The 19,546-nt window shown below is 42.9% G+C and overlaps 1 protein-coding gene across 2 annotated transcripts in view; it reads left to right on the top strand.

Annotated features, from left to right (window-relative positions):
• Positions 1–19,546, top strand: part of MARK4 (microtubule affinity regulating kinase 4) — a 672,098-nt gene that overhangs the window by 131,492 nt on the left and 521,060 nt on the right. For both annotated transcript variants that reach the window (XM_085625587.1, XM_085625588.1), the window contains exon 2: positions 14,094–14,291. In XM_085625587.1, coding sequence (XP_085481713.1) covers positions 14,094–14,291 — 198 coding nt within the window. The remainder of the gene's footprint in view (positions 1–14,093; positions 14,292–19,546) is intronic.

The following is a 19,546-nucleotide window of genomic DNA, read 5'->3' as shown; positions in this document are numbered from 1 at the left end:
GCCAGTAGATAGTTATAGTTAGGACCATAGGAAATCTGAAAATTCTATTTTGAATAACTTTGGCGCCGGTTGACGAATCCTCGCGAATTTTTCAAAATAGGTGGGGCGCTCCGCTCCGCTCCTACCCTGAAAGTCTCGGGGTGATTAGTCAAGCGGGGGTCGAGAAAAAAGGGGGGTCCCAAAACGCGTTTTCCCCATGCATTTTTCCATAGGGACCTTTAGTCCAAGGTACAGCCCGAACGGCTGAACAGAATTACTTGAAATTTGGCAAAGAGGTAGTCCTCAGCTCAGGGATGTGCCTTTTGAATATCTGGAGTCAATCTGTTCAGTAGTTCCTGAGAAAATTTCAGTTAAAAGTACATATATATCTATAAGCGCGCACGGTGCGCGCACGGTGAAAAACCTGAAAAAAAAAAAATATTAATAAATACATAACTTAGCATTTAAAGAACCGTACAAATTCACTTAAAAAACCATAGGTTTCACACACGTTATAGTTAGGAATTGGCATTTAAAAAACCTTGCAAATTCACTTAAAAAACCATAGGTTTCACACATTTTATAGTTAGCTGGACATTTCCGTCGTAAAAAACCAATGAAATTCCCCCGTTATAGTTAGTGCAGGCAACTATAACTCACGCGACCGCAATCCTCTGCTGATGACGTCAGATATTACATCACTGATTACATATGTGTCTTTCTGAAAAATACATATTTGTAATATATGTATAGCTAAAGATTAATGGAAGAAGACATGGGTAAATAGGTGTCTAAATACAGTGATGTAATATCTGACGTCATCAGCAGAGGATTGCAGTGCGTGAGTTATAGTTGCCTGCACTAACTACAACGGGGGAATTTCATTGGTTTTTTACGAGGGAAATGTCCAGCTAACTATAACATGTGTGAAACCTATGGTTTTTTAAGTGAATATATATATGTATATACACACACACTATGGTATTGAGAGTACTACTGAAAAGTGAGCTCTGACTGCAAAGTGCTTTTATCAATGAAGAAATCATTGTAAATGGGTTACTTTAACCAGTGTTTGCGCATTGTGTCCTCCCTTGCTGTTTACTACCCCAGTATATTTAAGTTATAAACAGCTTGTCCTCGTGGCTGCATATGATTGAGACCGTCTCTCGATCGAAACGCGTAATGCTGTACTATCTCCACTGCCTGCCATGAAATTAAAATCACCTTTTTCCTGCTTTTGCGAATGAAGGGCTTTTATATAATGCCTCGAGCTTGGCATGGTGTTCATATGGAGTATTGAAGGCGGTGACGTCTCCAAAAAATTAAAATCACCTTTTTCCTGCTTTTGCGAATGAAGGGCTTTTATATAATGCCTCGAGCTTGGCATGGTGTTCATATGGAGTATTGAAGGCGGTGACGTCTCCAAAAAAGGCCCGACCCGCCTGAAAGGGCGCCCCCCTCCCCTCTCCTCGCAATTCATATGGATATGTAGTCAGGAGGCACCCTCCGGCCGCACCTACGATGAACCGAAATAGTTGGTTCTGCGGTGCCACCACTGAAACGGAAGGCTCCGCCACTGATTCTAAGTGAGACCTGCTGGCTGAAAATGTGCGGAACATTCTGAGGCAGCCAGGGTTTGTGGAGGTTTATCTCTGCACTTCGGGAAAGGAAAAGCGAGCAGGAAGTTGTGGGGCCAGGTGCATACCAAACAATGTTCTAACACGAGGCTGAGCATTTTTTTATTGAAATGAGAAACAATTGCCACCGACACGACATGGAACTATTCCTGGATACAACATGACGTGGAAGTTTTTTCCTGATACAAGTAAGGATGGGCAATTTCATTCTCATTTCTTAAGACATTGAATATCACGTTACTGCAACTTTGGTGTACACCATGTTGTACTCTCAAACATTATTGCAAAGCACTATGGATGTTGCAGTCCGATTACGGACATAATTAATATCGGAGCCTCATGAATTTGAACACTGCTTTGAAAATGACTGCACTATGCAAATAACGTATTGAAAGCACTACTGAAAAGTGAGCTCTGACTGCAAAGTGCTTTTATCAATAAAGAAATCATTGTAAAGAGGTTACTTTAAATCCTGTGTTTGGTGTTTGTGCATTGTGTCCTCCCTTGCTGTTTACTACCCTAGTATATTTAAATTGTAAACAGCTTGTCCTCGTGGCTGCTTATGATTAAGACCGTCTCTCGCTCGAAACGCGTAATGCTGTACTATCTCCACTGCCTGCCATGAAATTAAAATCACCTTTTACCTGCTTTTCCGAATTGAGGGCTTTTATTATGCTGCGAGTTTGGCATAATGTTCATATGGAACTATGGAACACACACAATATATATTATACGTGCGGTAAAGGCAAAGTTTTAAAGGCTGTTTCCCATACATGGACACACAATCACCATTCCACAACCCCTTTTTAAATGCTATAATTCTTGCCTATTCTTCTGAAAGATGTACTGTGGATACAGACATATAAAACACAGGTGTTGTATGTGATGAATATAAGCAATTCAATGTACACCTTCGATTTGGTTGAAAAAATATAATATACACATTTTAATATGTTGCTTTCAAAAGCGACTACTGTCCAGATTGTTTGGTAACATGCAGTTAGTTAGGTTCTTGCTTTTCTAATTGATCATGTAGGAAAGTGCCCCTTTTTGCAAGGTTACCCCCTAACTTTTTGCCAGATGCTGGATGTCAACTTGACTGAATGGTACTGGGACCCTGCCAACCAGGCCCCAGCACCAGGGCTCTTTCCCAAAACTGTATCTCTTGTTTCCACAATTGACACACCTCTGCGCCACATGTAAGTCCCTTGTAAAAGGTACCCCTGGTACCAAGAACCTTGTGACCAGGGAGGGCCTCTGAAGGCTGCAGCAAGTATTATGCCACCTTGGAGACCCTTCACCTTAACACCCACACACTGCCACTGCAGGCTGTGTGTTTTGGTGCAGACCAAACTGGAGAGTTGACATGGCACACATCCCCATATAGCTGTGTCTGATCTGGGGTGGCAAAGTGAGCTAAAGAATGATGATGGATTCAACCCCGATCTCTGTCTGGAGGTGAGTGTTTGAAAAGTTTCAGCACTGCGTCCATCATCTCCTTGTGTTTGCACACATCCCTGTGTGCCATGCCCACCAGCACTGCCCATGGCATGGGTAAGTCACCCCTCTAGCAGGCCTTACAGCCCTAAGGCACCATACCACAGGTGAGGGCATGGCTGCATGAGCAATATGTCCCTACAGTGTCTGTGCCCTTCACATACATTGTAAATGCAGTGAAGCCATTTTGAGTGCATGGGCTGTGAGTTTGTCATTACAAACTCCACAGCTCCATGATGGCTTTACTAAAAACTAGGAAGTTTGGTACCAAACTTCTCAGCATAATAAACCCACACTGATGCCTGTGTTGGATTTATTATAAAAATGCAATCAGATGCCCCCTGAAAAACAACCAACTTCTAGTGTATTGGCTGACTGGTCCCCGCCAGACAGCCAGCCATTCGCTACCAGACGGGTGTCTGACCTCATTGGGGGAGAGCCTTTTTACTTTCGGAGGTGAGGAACAAAGCCTGCACTGGGTGGAGGTACTTCACACCTCCCCCTGGCAGGAACAGCAACACTTGGCGGTAAGCCTCAAAAGCTTTCACCTTGTGATGTGCTGATTTGGGTAGCTCCAACTAGTGGAGATGCCTACCCCCTTGTTCAGGCTTCCCTTGTGGCGGCAGGACAGGCAGGAAAATTAGTAAGCAGAGTAGGAGTGTCCACCTAAGCCTGGAACTTCCCAGAGGGTCACCTGGAGATAAGGTGAGCCGCTGTCTTAGAAATTCTCCATCTTGAATTGGAGAATTAGGCCAAATAGGAACAGGGATGTGCCCCTCTCCCCAAAGGAAGAGGGCACCCAAAGGGTGTAGTCACCCTAGGGAATAGTAGCCATTGGCTACTGCCCCCCAACCTCGGTAACGCCCTTAAATGTAGTATTTAAGGGCTCTCCTGAACCTTGTTCCTCAGATTCCACGGACCAAAGAAGAAGATGGAAGAAGACCGCTGTCGAACAAGGAACTGAACTGGTTCAGACAAAACCCGGAAAGAACCCCATTGCCTGTAGCCGGTTCGACAGCTAGACCTGCTGTCCTTCCAGAAACCCTACCAGGCCTTCAAGAAACCCCGGAGACATTTCACCCTTCAACCAATTTCCAAGAACCTCCCTTTGTTCTAGAGGCTCTGGTCTCTGGCGTCCGCCAGCACAAGAACTGCATTAAGTTGAGGAACGACACTTATGTCGTTGCGACTCACTACTGCAAAAAGAACCCTAGACCACAGCAGTAGAGGACCATCACTTGTGTCGCCCAACTCTGCCTGCCAGAAGAAAACCCCGCAGCTGGACAGCTTCCAAGACCTAGAGAGATCCCCTCGGGAAACAACTAAAGCTGTACTCTGCACCATTCATGAGAGCTTGTACTCTCCTCCAACTGCTCCACCTGTTCGACCGTGTCCACACGGAGACGGCCCAACATCGGCAGAACTCCTTATGAGCATCTCCACAACCGCAACTGCTGGGTTGCTGGTGCCTCCCATCGACCTACAGCGACTCGCAGACGATGACCACGACGGTACCAGCGTTGGTGGTCTGCTCACTCCCATTCCTCTCAATTTCTTCCAGCGGTGCAAGAGCAAACCTCACTGCCGGTATCAACCGCCCTGGCGTAGATACTGAACTGCGCACCTCCTCGGGTGCCCCCTGTCTCAGTTGACTACCTTTGGGCTCAGTGAACTCTGCACCCAGCCACCCCATTGCTGCTGGCGGTGCGGTGCCTACCATAAACCTACCCTTGCCCAGGGCTGCTCTAAAATCCCAAAGACTGGAAAAGTAAGTTGGGTACTTACCTGCTGATGCATAACTCTTTGTTCCTTCTTTAGGACTGCATTGCATTCTAGAGACTACTTACAACTACTCAACTTGTACCAATACTAAATGCAATGGTACAAATTGACAGTATCAAAGCATTTCCATTGCCAGTAATTGAAAGTATTGCATAAAAGTCTACTTACCCGTAACTGAGTGCATCTTGGTTCCTCAACTAAAAGTAACTAAAGTAATATATTTGCAAAACATTGGTCTGGAGTTAGTCATTGAGTGTGTGTTCCTGTCATGAATGAGTGGGTACAACACATGCATTCACACTAACATATGATGAGCCTAACTGCTCAGCCCAGCTACCACTAAATTGAGAGAAAGGTATTATCTATTCTAACCTCTGCCCTACTTTTGGGGACTCGCTGGACTCTGTGCACACCATACCTCTTTATGGTATAGTATATACAGAGCAAGCTTCCTACAGATCCCAGTGAAAAATAAATCATACTGCTATAAATTCTGCCTTATCAGCTAATGGCGGTATATTTAGGGAAAAAAGTTTAGAAGAAAGAGCTGAACATCTACTCCTCCCTTTAATTGTTAAACATCGCTCATATATTTCTGCATAGCTCTCAGCAGGCCTTCCCATCATGGGGATGACTTTGAGGCAATCTTGTTTTTCCTGCTTGGATAATTACGCCTTCTGGAACTATAAATCTATACTCGTAACTAGATAGCGAAACTGCACGCTCCAACAAGTTTAGTGCTCTTGCATGAAGAAACGGGCGTGACTAAAAGAAGCCGTGATGGCAGACTGGCTGCTCTAGCTCATTCCTCTTTGTTTTTTAATCAATAGCATATTATTGATGATTATTTAAAATCATCACAATCTAAATGCATCCAAATTATGATACTTTGATAAAACACATGCACCACATAAAATAACTTTAAAAAACAACAGGTGTCCTTCCACATAAAATACTGTCAATATTAGAGTTCAGTTTAAGCTAAAACTTGCCTCATGTTCATACCTTCTTCATCATGAAAGATGGAGATCAGCGAGTTCTAATAAAAACAAAAAGGGCTAGAGAAACAGATACTGTATTGTATCGTAACTGCATTTATATAGCGCTTATTAGCCCATCCGTGGCCTCAAAGCGCTTTTTTGGCGAGTAGTACGCTACTCCGGAACCCATAAATGATAAGTGGTGAATCAGTATAATGAAACATGAAAGTTATTTTAGTGGTGGATATGTTAGTTAGTTATTTGGATTGAGAAGGATAGTGAAGGGAGAGAAGAGGGAAAAGGCTTGCATGTATATAGCACTTGCTTTCCCTGATAAGTTGTTGAAGGGCTTTTTCGGTGAGTAGCATGTTACTCCGGAATCCATATAGGATTAGTAGTGAAGTAGTATAGTGCAATCTGAAAGTAATTTGAGCGGTGGATATGTTGGTCTGTTATTTGGATTGAAAAGGATACTGGAGGGATAGAAGTGCTTTCTCCCACTGATGAGGTGTTGAAGCGCTTTTTCGGTGAGTACCACGCTACTCTGGAACCCATACATGATTACTGAGAATTAGTTTAGGGAAATTTGAGTGGTGGACATGTTAGTCTGTTATTTCGATTGAATAAGGAATAGTGGAGGGATAAAAGAGAGAAGGGTTTAGAATTTTTAATTTTAAGATTTTATAGCCGTAGGAGGGGGTTTAGATGAGTAAAGGGGAGGGGAGTTAGAATGGGGAAATATCAAATTAATTTGAGTGGTGGATGTTATTCTGTTATTTGGATTGAAAAGGAATAGTGGAGGAATTGAAGAGGGAAGGAGGGATAGAAGAGGCAAGGGTCTAGAATATTTTTTTGGGGTGTTCATTGCAGTAGGAGGGGGTTTGGGATGAGTAAAGGGGAGGTGGAGGGGGAAGAGTCAGAGGTAAGGGTTTAGAAAGGCTTGTTTGGAAGATCCGAATAGTAAAAGAGGTCTGAGATGATGCAAGAAGGGGTAGAGTAGGGAAGAGCCTAGAAAAGATTCTTTTGGGGATCATAGTAGTTGTATGGGGTTTGGGGATGAATGAGAGATTGGAGGTAGAGGATATATTGATAGAGGTACAGGGTGAGAAATTAGGGATTTCATTGGACAGAGCAGTAGAATGAGGTTTGAGACTAGTCAGAGTTGAGGTAGAGGATATATTGAGTGGTATAGGGTGAGAAATAGGGTAGTGCATTGGATATGCTGAATTAGAAGAAAAGTAATAAATATATAGATACATAAGTACATGGAAGGTATATATATGCATAAGGAAGGTACTATGAAAAGATTAAAGATTCATTTAATAAACTCTGGCTATCAAGTGTTGTATTTTAAATTAATTAATTGTGTTTTTGATTTTTTGTAAGTCAATAGTAAAGCAATTGTAGATAAATAGGTATGATAAAAGATTTACTTATTTATGCAGTCATGTTTATACATGTTAAAAACATAGAATAATGTAACTATAAGTAATATGTACATTTGTTAAGCAGAACTAATGAATATCTTTATTTTTAAAAACATAATTATACACGTTTATACACCGCAATACACATATGTAGGTGCATATCTATAGTCTAAATAAATGCTTATATACAGAGGAATCTGCTGTATATTTCTGTTTGCGTATGGAAGTTATGTGGGGAAGAGCCAATTCTTGAGTAGGTTCCTGAAGATACAGAGGAATCTGCTGTATATTTCTGTTTGCGTATGGAAGTTATGTGGGGAAGAGCCAATTCTTGAGTAGGTTTCTGAAGATAAGGTGGTTATATATGGATCTTCTGTTGAGGGTGGTAAAGAGTTCCATAGTTTGGCTCCTGAACAGAGTGGGATGTGCCACCTTTAGTTTTTTTCATGTATGTTGGGATTTTGAGGCGAGGTGCCACTCTAGAGCTGAAGCTCCTTTGTTGAATTTATTTTGTGATTTTATTCCTGATGAAGAGCCGTCCTGTTCCATGTATCGCTTTGTGAGTGATACAAAGCATCTTGAACGTTGATCTTCTGGCAATCAGTAACCAGTGCAGGGCTTTCAAGGCAGGGGAGATGTGGACTTGCGGCTTCATATGTAGTGGCAGCCGAGTTCTGAATCCTTTGTAGTCTTTTCATAGTCGTTAAAGGTGATCTCTGGTAGAGGTTATTGGCATAATGGGGTTTGGTCAGGACAAGAGATATGGCACCCTGGATCTTGTGTGGAAATCCCAGATGGGAAAGCTTAGTCGTGGAGTTTTTATTGTAACAAAGCTTGATCTTGCTAGTTTGTCCACTCGGGCATTCATTGATAGCTTGGAGTCCATGGTCATTCTGAGGTTTCTTACTTCCTTTGATACTTTAGGCTGTGTTCCCATATCATCAGCCCAGGCAGTGAGTGGGTTATAATTTATAGATCAGTACCGGTAACTACTTAATTTAGTTGTTGAAAAGCATGGTTGAGATTAGAGAGCCTTGAGGGACCCCTGCTTTTGTGAAGGATGGTTTTAATGAGAAAGGGGGGGTATGGATGACATTAGTACTGTTGCGAAGGTAGGATGTGATCCAGTCGAGAGCAGTCCCCTCTATGCCGACTTCGTAGAGTCTTTGTATCAGAGTGTCATGGTCAACCATGTCAAAGGCAGCTGAGAGGTCTAAGAGAAGTAGTGCAGCAACCTCGTTGCGGTCAACTGTTTTTCTTTAGGTCATATCAGATTGCAACAAGGGCAGATTCTGTGCCTCTTCCTGGATGGAATCCCGTTTGGAAGTCTGAAAGTATAGCATGATCTTCAATGAATTGTGATCTCTGGGTAAATGATGCTCTTTCTATCAGTTTACCCAGGAAAGGTCCATTTGTAATTGGTCAGTTGACGAATTTCAGCGGGTCCAGGTTTTTCTTCAGTAATCGGTTTATGTATGACTTTTTAAATTCTTCTGGAAATATTCCCGTAGTCAAATAATTGTTAATAATTCTTCATACTGGTGTGGCAGCAGAGGTTGTTAGAAGAATTGTCTTGAAAGTTCGTGGTGGACAGGGGTTAGAAGGGCTGCCTGCTTGCTTTGACCAGGTTCATAAATTCATTGTGTGAAATTTGTTGGAAGGAACAGAGAGGCTGGGTTAGAGTATTCTTGGATTGTTGTTTCGGAAAAGGGTTGGTGCTTTGTCCTTTTAGGTCTCGCTTGACCCAGCGCATGCGCCGGTCTGGCGAGACTTTTTGAGAGGGCTCCAAAAAGTGCTACCAGGCCAGCCTAGAGCTACAGTGCATGTGCGCGGGCGCGCGCACCGCGCTTGACCGTGATTACTTTCACTTTCGCGGCCCCACGGCCGCTTTGATGTTTGATCGCGATCACTTTTGCGGCCGCAGGGCCGCTTGGCATAGCCAATAGGTCTTGTTTTTGGGGACCTTATAAGTATTTAGTTATGCAACTGTTGCATAGCTAAACAATTATAAGGTCCCAAAGGCGAGACCTATTGGCTATGCCAATGCTTGTTTATAATATGAGTTCAGTCTGCTTTGGCTGTGTAGTGATTTGCCAGTTTGTCTGTGGAATCTTGAGTAACTGGATGAGTTCCTTCTAGGCAAGTTGGTTTACGAAATTCTGTGAGAATTTTATAGAATTCTTTGTTTGCACAGTTAGCATTTTGAACTCCGTCTGATTAGTACTTCTTTCTTTTAAAATTTTTTTTAGGTCTCGCCTATGCAGCGCGCACACGCTGCTTAGTAGGGGACCTCTTGGAATCGATCAGCTTTTTCACCCAAAAACGTGCACGCTTTGCATTGCTTTTAATTGCAACGTGTGCACGTTTGATGTTTCCCTTGCGGGAGCGAGCGGCACCATCTGTTAGCAATTATCGCGCTCGCTCCTGCAAGGTAAACACTGCGTGTCCCTGCCTCGGCCGCACTCCCCCCCCCCCCCCCCACCCCTCCCCCTCCCTCTTGTTTACCAAGCGAGAGTGAGATGCATTTGTACTTGTTCTGTGTTGCAGTGTTGGGGAGAGGATTGGGATGTTCCGATACTTTGGTTTTGTGCTGTATTTAAAAAACGATTGTGCAGGTGGAAGGTGCTACTCTTTAGTTGGTGTCCCCCTGAGTAAAATAATTGCTAAACATCTTGCTGCTGAGGGACCAATTACAATGTTAGAATATAACTGATGCACTTGTGTGATCCAGGCATCGTCCCTGACAAATGGACGAATCTTCACAAATGCGTAATATTAAGGCACTGCAGGTCTGCATTGTCTCTGTTTCATTCTGAGCGTGAATGTTTGTTGTTTGCTTATCTGCCTCTGTTTTATTTTACACTTGTTGCAGAATCCATTATCTTTTAAAATATATCGTGGCACCCCTATCTTTGGAACGAGCGTGGTATGCTCCCAGAGCATGCACCCTAGTGTGTCAGGAACCTTGGCTTTGCTCTTCCAGCTCCAGGAGAGAGCGCCTCGAGCCCGGTCTGTGCGTGCGCCTGCGTGGAGGCAGCGGAAGCAGGGGGCTCCATTTCGAGACCCTTGAGGCTGAGCTGGGAGTCTCCGGGACTGTCTGTGGCTCGCCGTCTTCCTTTTGTTTCATAGCGCAGAACATGTGCGGCTTCCGGGCTGCTGTGTAGCGGAGGGTGTGATAGGAGGTTCGGGTCAATCCTTCACTCCTTGCAGCCATGTCAACTCCTGGGTCTGGCAAGAGGAACCCGAGGCGTGCCTGTAGGTAAAACTTTTTATTTACTCCTATCCAGTAACACCGGTAATTACTAGTGGGGGCATGACATAGGCTCTCGTGCGTGGAGCACCGAAACGATCTCCTCTAAAGGACCGGGGTTACATTACAACTGTTTGCAAAGGACGTAGCTTTCAATAGTGCAGTGGGTGCAGTGGCACTGGGACCAAGCTGACAGCGGGCCTACTTTAATTCCTATTAGTGGCTGTGATTTTACTATCAACCCAGTGGATGGAGGGTTGGGGTGGGGTACTTCTCGCTTGCTACGCCACTGCCTGCTTGAGTGTCCGCTGCACAGTGGGAGGAAGCGTTCTGTCACAAGGGCTCGCGCTTGTTCCTGACGATGGTTAATACGGTACTAATGCGCATCACAATGGGATGCAATGAATGAAGAGGAAACAGCTAAAGCAGAGCAGAGGAAAGTGGGAGGCTTAAAGTGAATTTGTTGCTTCGTTATGTTGTGCTATAAGCTGTCAGGCAGAAATGGGATTGTGGGGAGAGAGCGAGGGTGGTGATTGCAAAGCCGTCTGAGGTTTGTGATTAAAGCACATGTTAATGTAAGCTTATAGAAACCAGGCGTGCTATATCCCCGCCCTGATTAATGCAAATGTTACGAATATCTGTTACTTGGGTACAAGCAGCTAGTTTCTTTATGCCGAGATGTCAGTCCGTTCTGGCATGTTTTTTTGCCACTGTGTTATGAGATGTGTAAACGTTCTGGTCAGATGGTATTGCTTTGGAAAGGGATTCCAAGTCCTTGCGTTGATTTTTCTCATAAATAATATTTAGCCTGAGGTCTTTCCGGGACACGTCCTTTTCGCCGATATGTGCGCGACAATGCACAGCACTTGCACAAATGGCTCAGTGAATGAATGCTGCCTTGTACACCATTTATTCCACTGCGTGAAGTTAATCTCGGTGGAGCTTTCTGGCAGTCCTGACTGAAACGGCCTAACCCCTCCTTGGCTCCTTTTATTATGATCACCATTGGTATCGGGGGGAATGCACCGGTTTAGGAGTTTGTTTCGCCTTGATTGCCGACATACTTTCACAGGCACATACTGTTTGATTGCAGACAAATTAACTAAACTGATAGATGTCAGGGAGCAAGAGTGGGTTATGTGGCGAGGGCATTCGAGAACAAGCATTGGCATAGCCAATAGGTCTCGCCTTTGGAACCTGATAAGTATTTAGTTATGCAGTACAATATCCTTGGTGCAACAATATCAACTGTTGCATGTCTAAACACTTATAAGGTCCCCAATGCGAGACCTATTGGCCATGCCAAAGGTTTTTGGTGTGTTTAGCCAGACATTGGCAAACCTTGCTGCTATGGCCGCTGTAACTCGCTTCCAGTTATTCATGTATTTTTCCTGCTTAGAGTTCTATTAGGATTCGTCAGTGAAATTGTGCTGGGGTGTACATATGAGACTCTAGCATGGTCCCATTTTTAGGAATTGTGCCTGAAGCACTCATCGTCTGAAAGAGGTCCGACCAGATTTTACTACTGTTTCAGAATGCTACATTTGAGAAACTGTATTTTTGAAAGAATTGAAAAACTACTAATTTAGAATGTGTAATGTGAAATAAAATTATTTAGCAACACAAGCAAACGGCTCCACTTTGACCCATTTCATAAACCCACCGAGGATGTAAGGAAAGTAAGTGAGTGATGCCTGCCCTTTTCTTTAAGAAGGTTTGTTTGTTAATCTCTAAAGGAAAGTTTGATAACGTTGGATTTTCGAAATTATCCATTTTACAGCACAATAATCAAATGATTTGGTCAAAAAAGCTACACGCGTAACAGGCATTCTTAAAGGTCACTCTGCGAAAAATTTAAAAAAAAAAGATGTTCCACCTCCTGAAGTTACCTTTCATGAGGGGTTTTGGAAGGTCTGGGTCCCCAAAAGTCTGAAAATATTCAAACACGTTTTAGATTTTACAGCGCACTAAAAAAGCCAACCCTCAAGATGCACTCAGGAAACATTCCAGTATTCTATTACTTTTATTATGCCACAAACAAGTTTGAATCTACCAGATGTACAACACCATCATTGAGATCTTATACTGATTCGAAGTTACTAAAAACAATTACATTTTTCACCATTGGCGTTAGAGACTCTGAAGAACAATTCTGAATATTCAGATTAATCAAAGAATTATAAAGAGCACTTCCTTTCATGCATTCACGAAAGTCATACTACCTACTTGAGTCGAAAGATGGTAAAAGTCTTAGGCCCTCATTTCAGTTGGTGTGGGAACACAGGATTAGTAATTCCACACCTGGAATACCCTGGGGTTCATGTCTTCAGGAAAACGGGATTTCTGTACTACTACAGGGTGTGTTCTCCACCGAGGAATGAAGAATTGCACTGAAAATTGTTTTCTGCACAGATTCACGCAAGTTGTTTGCACATTCCAGACTGTTTTTCACAGGTATTGTGCCTAGTAAAAGAGTTTACGAAAATGCCCCCGAGTGTGGTATTTCTGCTCTTCTTAGAATTGGGATTCAGGCAGAAACAATTCTGGAACTGAGTGATTTTCTAAATGACGCCTTTTATATACTTTTGAAAGGTTATTGGAATTAACAGCATATGGATTTTTCCTCATAGCGGTTTTTATTTTTTCAGTTTCCTCCTCAGCACCTAGTACCCCCTCCCCCTGGAGTCTAGCACCAACATTTCTATATATTATAATTTGTACCTTTTAATTTTTGCTTGACGTCAAGGTATATTGCGATTACATTTATTCATGCCAGGTTTTCTTTTGTTCCTATTAGTAAGATTTATCGGAACAGGACTTATCTTTTTCTTGCTTTTTGAAGTGGTGGTGGGTTTCATTAACACTTTGATACCCTTTACAAAGCCTGTGGAGTTGGATGAAACGTTTGCTTAAATACATGAAATAATAGAAAGCGCATCCTCTTACAGTGGCGTGTTGATTCACATTATTGATGGATTTTAGTACGTTGTTCTGTGCCTGATAAGAGAAGCATGAAAATACAGAGTCGGTGCGCCATAGCATTCTAAAGGTGCTGTCTCCTTTATTCCGGCGAAGTGTGGTGTGTTAAAAGCAGTTCTCTCACAGTAATAACTACACAGTGTATTCTGAGGCACACCTGTGCAGTGTGTTGATAAACAACTACCTTTTGGGGATAGTAGTGCTTGTGGCAGCCATTCCTGTAGAGTGTGGTGTTAGGGTTGCCTTTGCAGTGTGGTGTTGCCATTACCTGTAAAGTATGATCTCAAAAGTACCTCCAAAGTGAACAATCAGTAACATCTAGAAAGTCATATGTTGGTAATACCTGTGAATTGTGGTGTCAGTAATACCTGTGAAGTGTGGTTTCAGTAACACAAGGACTTCGTAGAACTGTGAAAACCTTTCAAAAAATGTTGGCATTGGCTTTTTGAGTAGTGTTTCAATTTAGGAGGTTGTTCCTCCTCATAACAACTGACTGTAAAAGTGAGTTCTTGAGCACGGCCTTGTTACTTCACTAATACGTTCCTCTTTCCTCCCCTGATAGCACTCTACCCTGGGTGGCAGCAGGTCTGAGAAGGGGACTACGTGGTCAAGCCGATCCTTGGGAGCCAGGTGCCGAAACTCCATTGCCTCATGCACGGATGAACAGCCACACATCGGCAACTACCGACTGCTGAAGACTATTGGGAAAGGCAACTTTGCCAAGGTCAAGCTGGCACGGCACATCCTGACTGGCAGAGAGGTGAGCGTGAATCCACCTTTTGTAAACTCCTGAGGTACCAACTCAGGGGTTCAATCCTATCCCACCTAAAAAATGCGCCAGAAGGTTCTAAGGATACCCAAAAAAATCTTATGATATCTTGACAGGTACACAGCTTGTTTTGTGATTGACTTTTACTGCAGAATGTCCATACAGAACTGGTTTGGGTGTACCTTGGTCCTTTACAGGTCATATGTGATGTATGAACTGAGGTGTAAAGATTTTATCCATTGTTGCAGAGTAACTATGTGTCGTTGGAGATATTGCATTGTTTAAAATCTGGTAAATTTAAAACAATTCAGCTTTATATGGTTATATTTTGATATTGATACAGTAACTGTTATGAGGACTGGGCTGTAAGCAGTTACCCTTCTCTTCTATCCCCAAATTCGATCATACACAGATCCTTGGTGGAGAGAAGTAGTATTTAAAGAAAGGAAAAACATTTGCGGGAGTTGATACTACCTTAAGGCCCACTACAGCAATAATCCTACCTGTGCATGAAGAATACTGACACCTGGAAATTGTGCAAGATTGCCCTCGCTATAAGCTCTCACCCAAAAACCTGTCAGAGGGATTTTCATGGGCAGAAGTCACTACTTGCGTCGTAGACCAGATTCGTAACCACCCTTATCCCCCTCCCTTTCCTCCCACTCAGACTGTAGGGATTGGTCCCAGAGAGGGAGTCATTACCAGTTGCTGGATCACACATGTAGGACACAGTCAACACATTTGTGAGTAATTATCTGGATTTCGGTGATTCTTCATGATACTTATTCAAAAACATTTGATTTCCTTTTTTCATTTATAAGCATATCAATTTGCAGCAATTTTCTCAATGTGTTTTTTCGTAACATTATGAATTCTACTCATCAATAGGATAACGGTATATTGTGCTTTTTCTGAAATACTCTAAATCAAACATTTTTATTTAGAACTAAGCTTCTCCCTCGATACCAAGCCTATTATAGTTAGAAGTTCTCCAGCCACACAAAGTAGTCCAAGTCAAAGAAGGCTTTATTCGATTGAGTAAACTAACGATCATAAAAGCTCAAAGTTTAAAAACATTCTTACAATTCATACAAACATAGTTCAGATAAGAATTACATTATTGATTAAATACATAGAGTTAAAAAAGGTATTACATTTAAGAAGCCTTCATACAATAGGTTTCAAAAGGAGGTCCGTAGCTCTTTAAAAACAATTAAGTACACCTTTGTTTCCTTAAGCTCAAAACCTTTTTCAGAAAGATTGTTATACTGAAAACACTATGCTCATTATCTAGATATTGAAGAGCCAATAAAGCAGGACGGCATTGACGTAACCCACAGTGATTCAGGATAGGTACAAGGAGGGAGCTCCTGGGTGCAGAGTAAAACCTACAGAAAAAAGTAACATGTAACGTGGATTGTGGGGAAGTGTTATCACAGGGACATAGGTGGAGGTTTTGAGACCAGTCATTCCTCGTGGGAAAAGTAACTAGTCTGTGAAAGACCCCCAACCTAAAGCGAGTTAATAAGTATCTGTCATGGGCACTAGGTACAAAGGTTAGGTAGGATTGAATATTAAAAGTAGTTAAAACCATCTGATTGCGCAGGACTGTGGGTTTTAAAATCTCAGATGACATTCTAGTAGTATCCAGATGGAGAATGCCCTCATGCCTTAGTTCCTTCCTTGTTATTACCCTGAATGTAATAGGATTGATAAAATAATCTAAATGGCCGAGATCTTTAAAGAAATTATAAACCTATTTTAGCCATGGAATCCTCATTACACCTTCTAGTTTCAAGATATCAGTAAGGATATCTCTATACAGTTTGGCCTCTACTTTAGTCCAGAGCCAGTGCCATAACAGGATAGGCTAGAACCTAATTAAATCTGAGATAAAAGGTAGTCGTAACTCAGCATTGCAAATGCATTCTGAGGTACTATTCGGGACCGATAAGATGTATCTTAGGAAGGAATTCTCTACTCTCTGGATTGGTAGTGGATCTGCAAACCCTCCTCCCATACACTGCAGCTGAAACGCACTTAGCCTTGTAAATTTTAATAAGCTCCTCTGTTTTTTTTTTTTTGCCTAATTCTTTCGAAGAGGCAGTGAGAGCGGAGGTAGTGCGTAAAAGAACCTGTTTTTTTGCTGCAGTTGCTTGCGCCCAAGTATCATTGTGGGCAAAGAGAATGCCCAAATATGAGAAGTTCTTTGTGACCCCAATCTTTTGTCCTGCCACACACATGTCTTTATATTTCTTTATACCGGTGCCACAGCGCATAATAAAAGTTTTGGAAGCGTTTACCCGTAGACCTAGGTCTTTCATAAAAAGGGAAAAACTATCCAGAACGCGCTGAAGGCCTACTTGTATGCGGGACATCAGCACTGCGTCGTCTGCGTACAAAAGGGCTGGGATAGAGCGGCTGGCTAGTTGAGGGAGATCCTGGTTGTCTTTGACGAGAGCCTCCCCCAATCCGTTTATATACAAATTAAAAAGGAACGGAGCCAGGACACAGCCCTGCCTAACTCCGCTCCTAATCGGAAAAGCAGCCGAGCGCTCGCCCCTCAGTCCATAGCGAACGCGAGCCTTGGCATCGCTATAAAAACGTTTAAGAAAATAAATAATATTTACATCAACCCCCATGCCTTGTAATATTGACCATAGTATGGTGTGGCACACACAGTCAAATGCGGCTGTGAGGTCCACAAATGCTAAAAAAAAGATTCCTTTTTTTGGCTTTGGTATTCTTCCCCACCAGAAGGGAGAGGTTTATGGCCTGCTCAACAGTCCCTACACCAGTCCGAAAGCCATACTGAAGATCAGACAGGACAGAATTCTCATCTGCCCTGTCCTGAAAGCGTTCCAAGGCAATTCTACCCACTACCTTTGTTATAGCATCCAACAGGGAAATTGGTCTATAACAACCTGGATCATGCCTTTCCCCCTTCTTAAAAATGGGCACGATAGTAGACTCCACCCAAGTGGGTAAAAAAATCAGTGCTACAGCTGGCGTTAAGCACCTGCACTAGTAACGGCCCCCACAGAGAAATGTTTGATTTAAACATAACCACGGGGACCCCGTCTGGTCCAGGCGCCTTACCGCCTTGGCTTGCATTTAGGGCCCGCTCCACTTCCTCTAAAGTGAACATTAGTTCCTTATAGTTTGACAAATAATTTGAGCCCTGTGCCCCACGGACTTGGATGTCCACCATGTCAAGGCTACCCTTGCCCTCGGGGCTTCCCTCCCCCTTATATACTTGGGCAAAGTGCCCGATCCACTGTTCTTCCGTTATGGCTATTTCGATTGACGGGCCGATCTCGCTAGTTAAAAATTGTGCCCTAATTACCTTCCAAAATGCCGTAGTATCTCCAGCTATTGAGGCCGCATGTAGTGCCTCCCATACCTCCTTCAATGTATTTTTTCTGTCCCTTATTGCTTGTTTGTATACCCCTCTAGCTAACCTTATTTCCAATGTATTTCTCAGAGTTTTATGAAGTACTTTTTTTAGCTGGGAGTAAGCTTGAGTACACCTGGAGTCAAACCACCCTTTCTGAGAGCTATTACTCTTTTTACGCCTTATGAGGGACTCTCTTATCGCAGTGGTTCTTGCCGTAAAGGAGATTAAAATGTTATCAGAGGGCACTTTTTCGGTCAGACATGTCTCTATGTGTGATTTGCATTTGTCTACCAGTACCTTAGTCACGGCAGCCTGATCTATCATGGCCCAACAAAGGGAGTACCCATTGGTACTACCAATGGATATGTTTTCTAGCAACCGGTCGTTATTAGTGTCAGATCTAGTAGTTTTACTTGAGGGTAGCGTAATTGTCAGACAAAGGGGAAAGTGATCGCTAAGCGAGTTGTAAGAGACACGAAAAGAATGTAAACTTTGTGCGTGGTTATTTGATACTACAATAAAATCTATGGTGGAGCAAAGGTCCCTACCATTACATGTCCATGGGATTGGGGCTGGTATTGGACATAGATCATTAACAAATCCCAAATCAAGACTAAGAATAAGTTTAACTGCTCCCCCAAAGCCGTATGCCGAAAAGGAGATGAACATACTCCTTCTTCTCTTAAACCTCCACACGGGTTCTCTCCAGCATTCTCACATAGCGCACAATTAAAATGCCTACCAGTATAAGCGTTGTATCTTTCCTCTTGGTTTTACCCTCTGATCTCAATTCTTGTAGCATGTTTCTTACAACAGTACCCACTTTCCCAGGGGGAATATTATTGTAAAAATTGACCAGAACTATAGAAGATGATTTATCAAGATACAGTCTAATTAAGTGGTGATAATCATCATTGGCAAGCATCGTGATGTTCTTTGTATTCTTACCAATAGATATATACGTACATAAACCTCCCTTAGCCCTGCCACTCTGAACATTAACTGCTGGGGTGTGGTAGGTCCTATATCCATTCAGGTGAATCGCTTCCTTGGACCATGTCTCCTGAAAGCATAGGACCTCAAATTGTAAAATAAAATCCCACCACAATTGGGTGTTTAACTTAGAGCGAATCCCGGCAATGTTCCATGAAGCTATATTGCAAAAAGAAAGTTTGGGATCAGCAGGGTGGTTACAGGGGTGAATTGCTGTCCCGGATAAGTCATCATTTACATGTGTGGATGGTAAGGGAACAGTTAATGTGCCCTGTGGATTAATTTGAGCCACGATCTGTGAGCCCAGAGATCCTTGTACCTCAGGTCTACTGTTATCAACCAAAAATACATTTAGATCGCTAGTTGAAGGAGAGACATTTGGAATACCATAGCAGTCACCCTGTATCTCTGTAATCAAGTTCAAGGTCCCTCGAGCCAATCCACTAACGCTTCTGACATGATAATCACATACAGTACCATCATTACTTATTTGATCCAACCCAAGATTACCCCTGTGTTCAGGTCTACGGGTTATATAATTATGTAGTGCACGAGACCTGGGATCTAGTCAATGAATATCTTCTAGGGAATTCAGAGGGTCGAAGCGATTATAAACTGGGACGAGATTTCTAGGCTGCCTGGGTCTCCCTCAGGAAGAAAATCCTGTTGTATTGGCAGATTTGATGGGCGATAAAAATAACCCAGTGGTACTATGTATGTCATTGGAATTGGGAGGTCCACTATTACCCCTCTCTAGGATTGTGTGCACCAGTAGAGGCGATTTAAAAGTTAGTACAACACAATCTCCACAAAATGATTTAGCTGAGGGACCGACCCACCCAATTCTACGTGCCAT

This window comes from Triturus cristatus, chromosome 9 (genome assembly GCF_964204655.1).
Source record: "Triturus cristatus chromosome 9, aTriCri1.1, whole genome shotgun sequence".
Taxonomy (NCBI): Eukaryota; Metazoa; Chordata; class Amphibia; order Caudata; family Salamandridae; genus Triturus; species Triturus cristatus.
The sequence above is the reverse complement of the archived record's forward strand: the minus strand, read 5'-3'. Positions and strand labels throughout refer to the sequence as shown.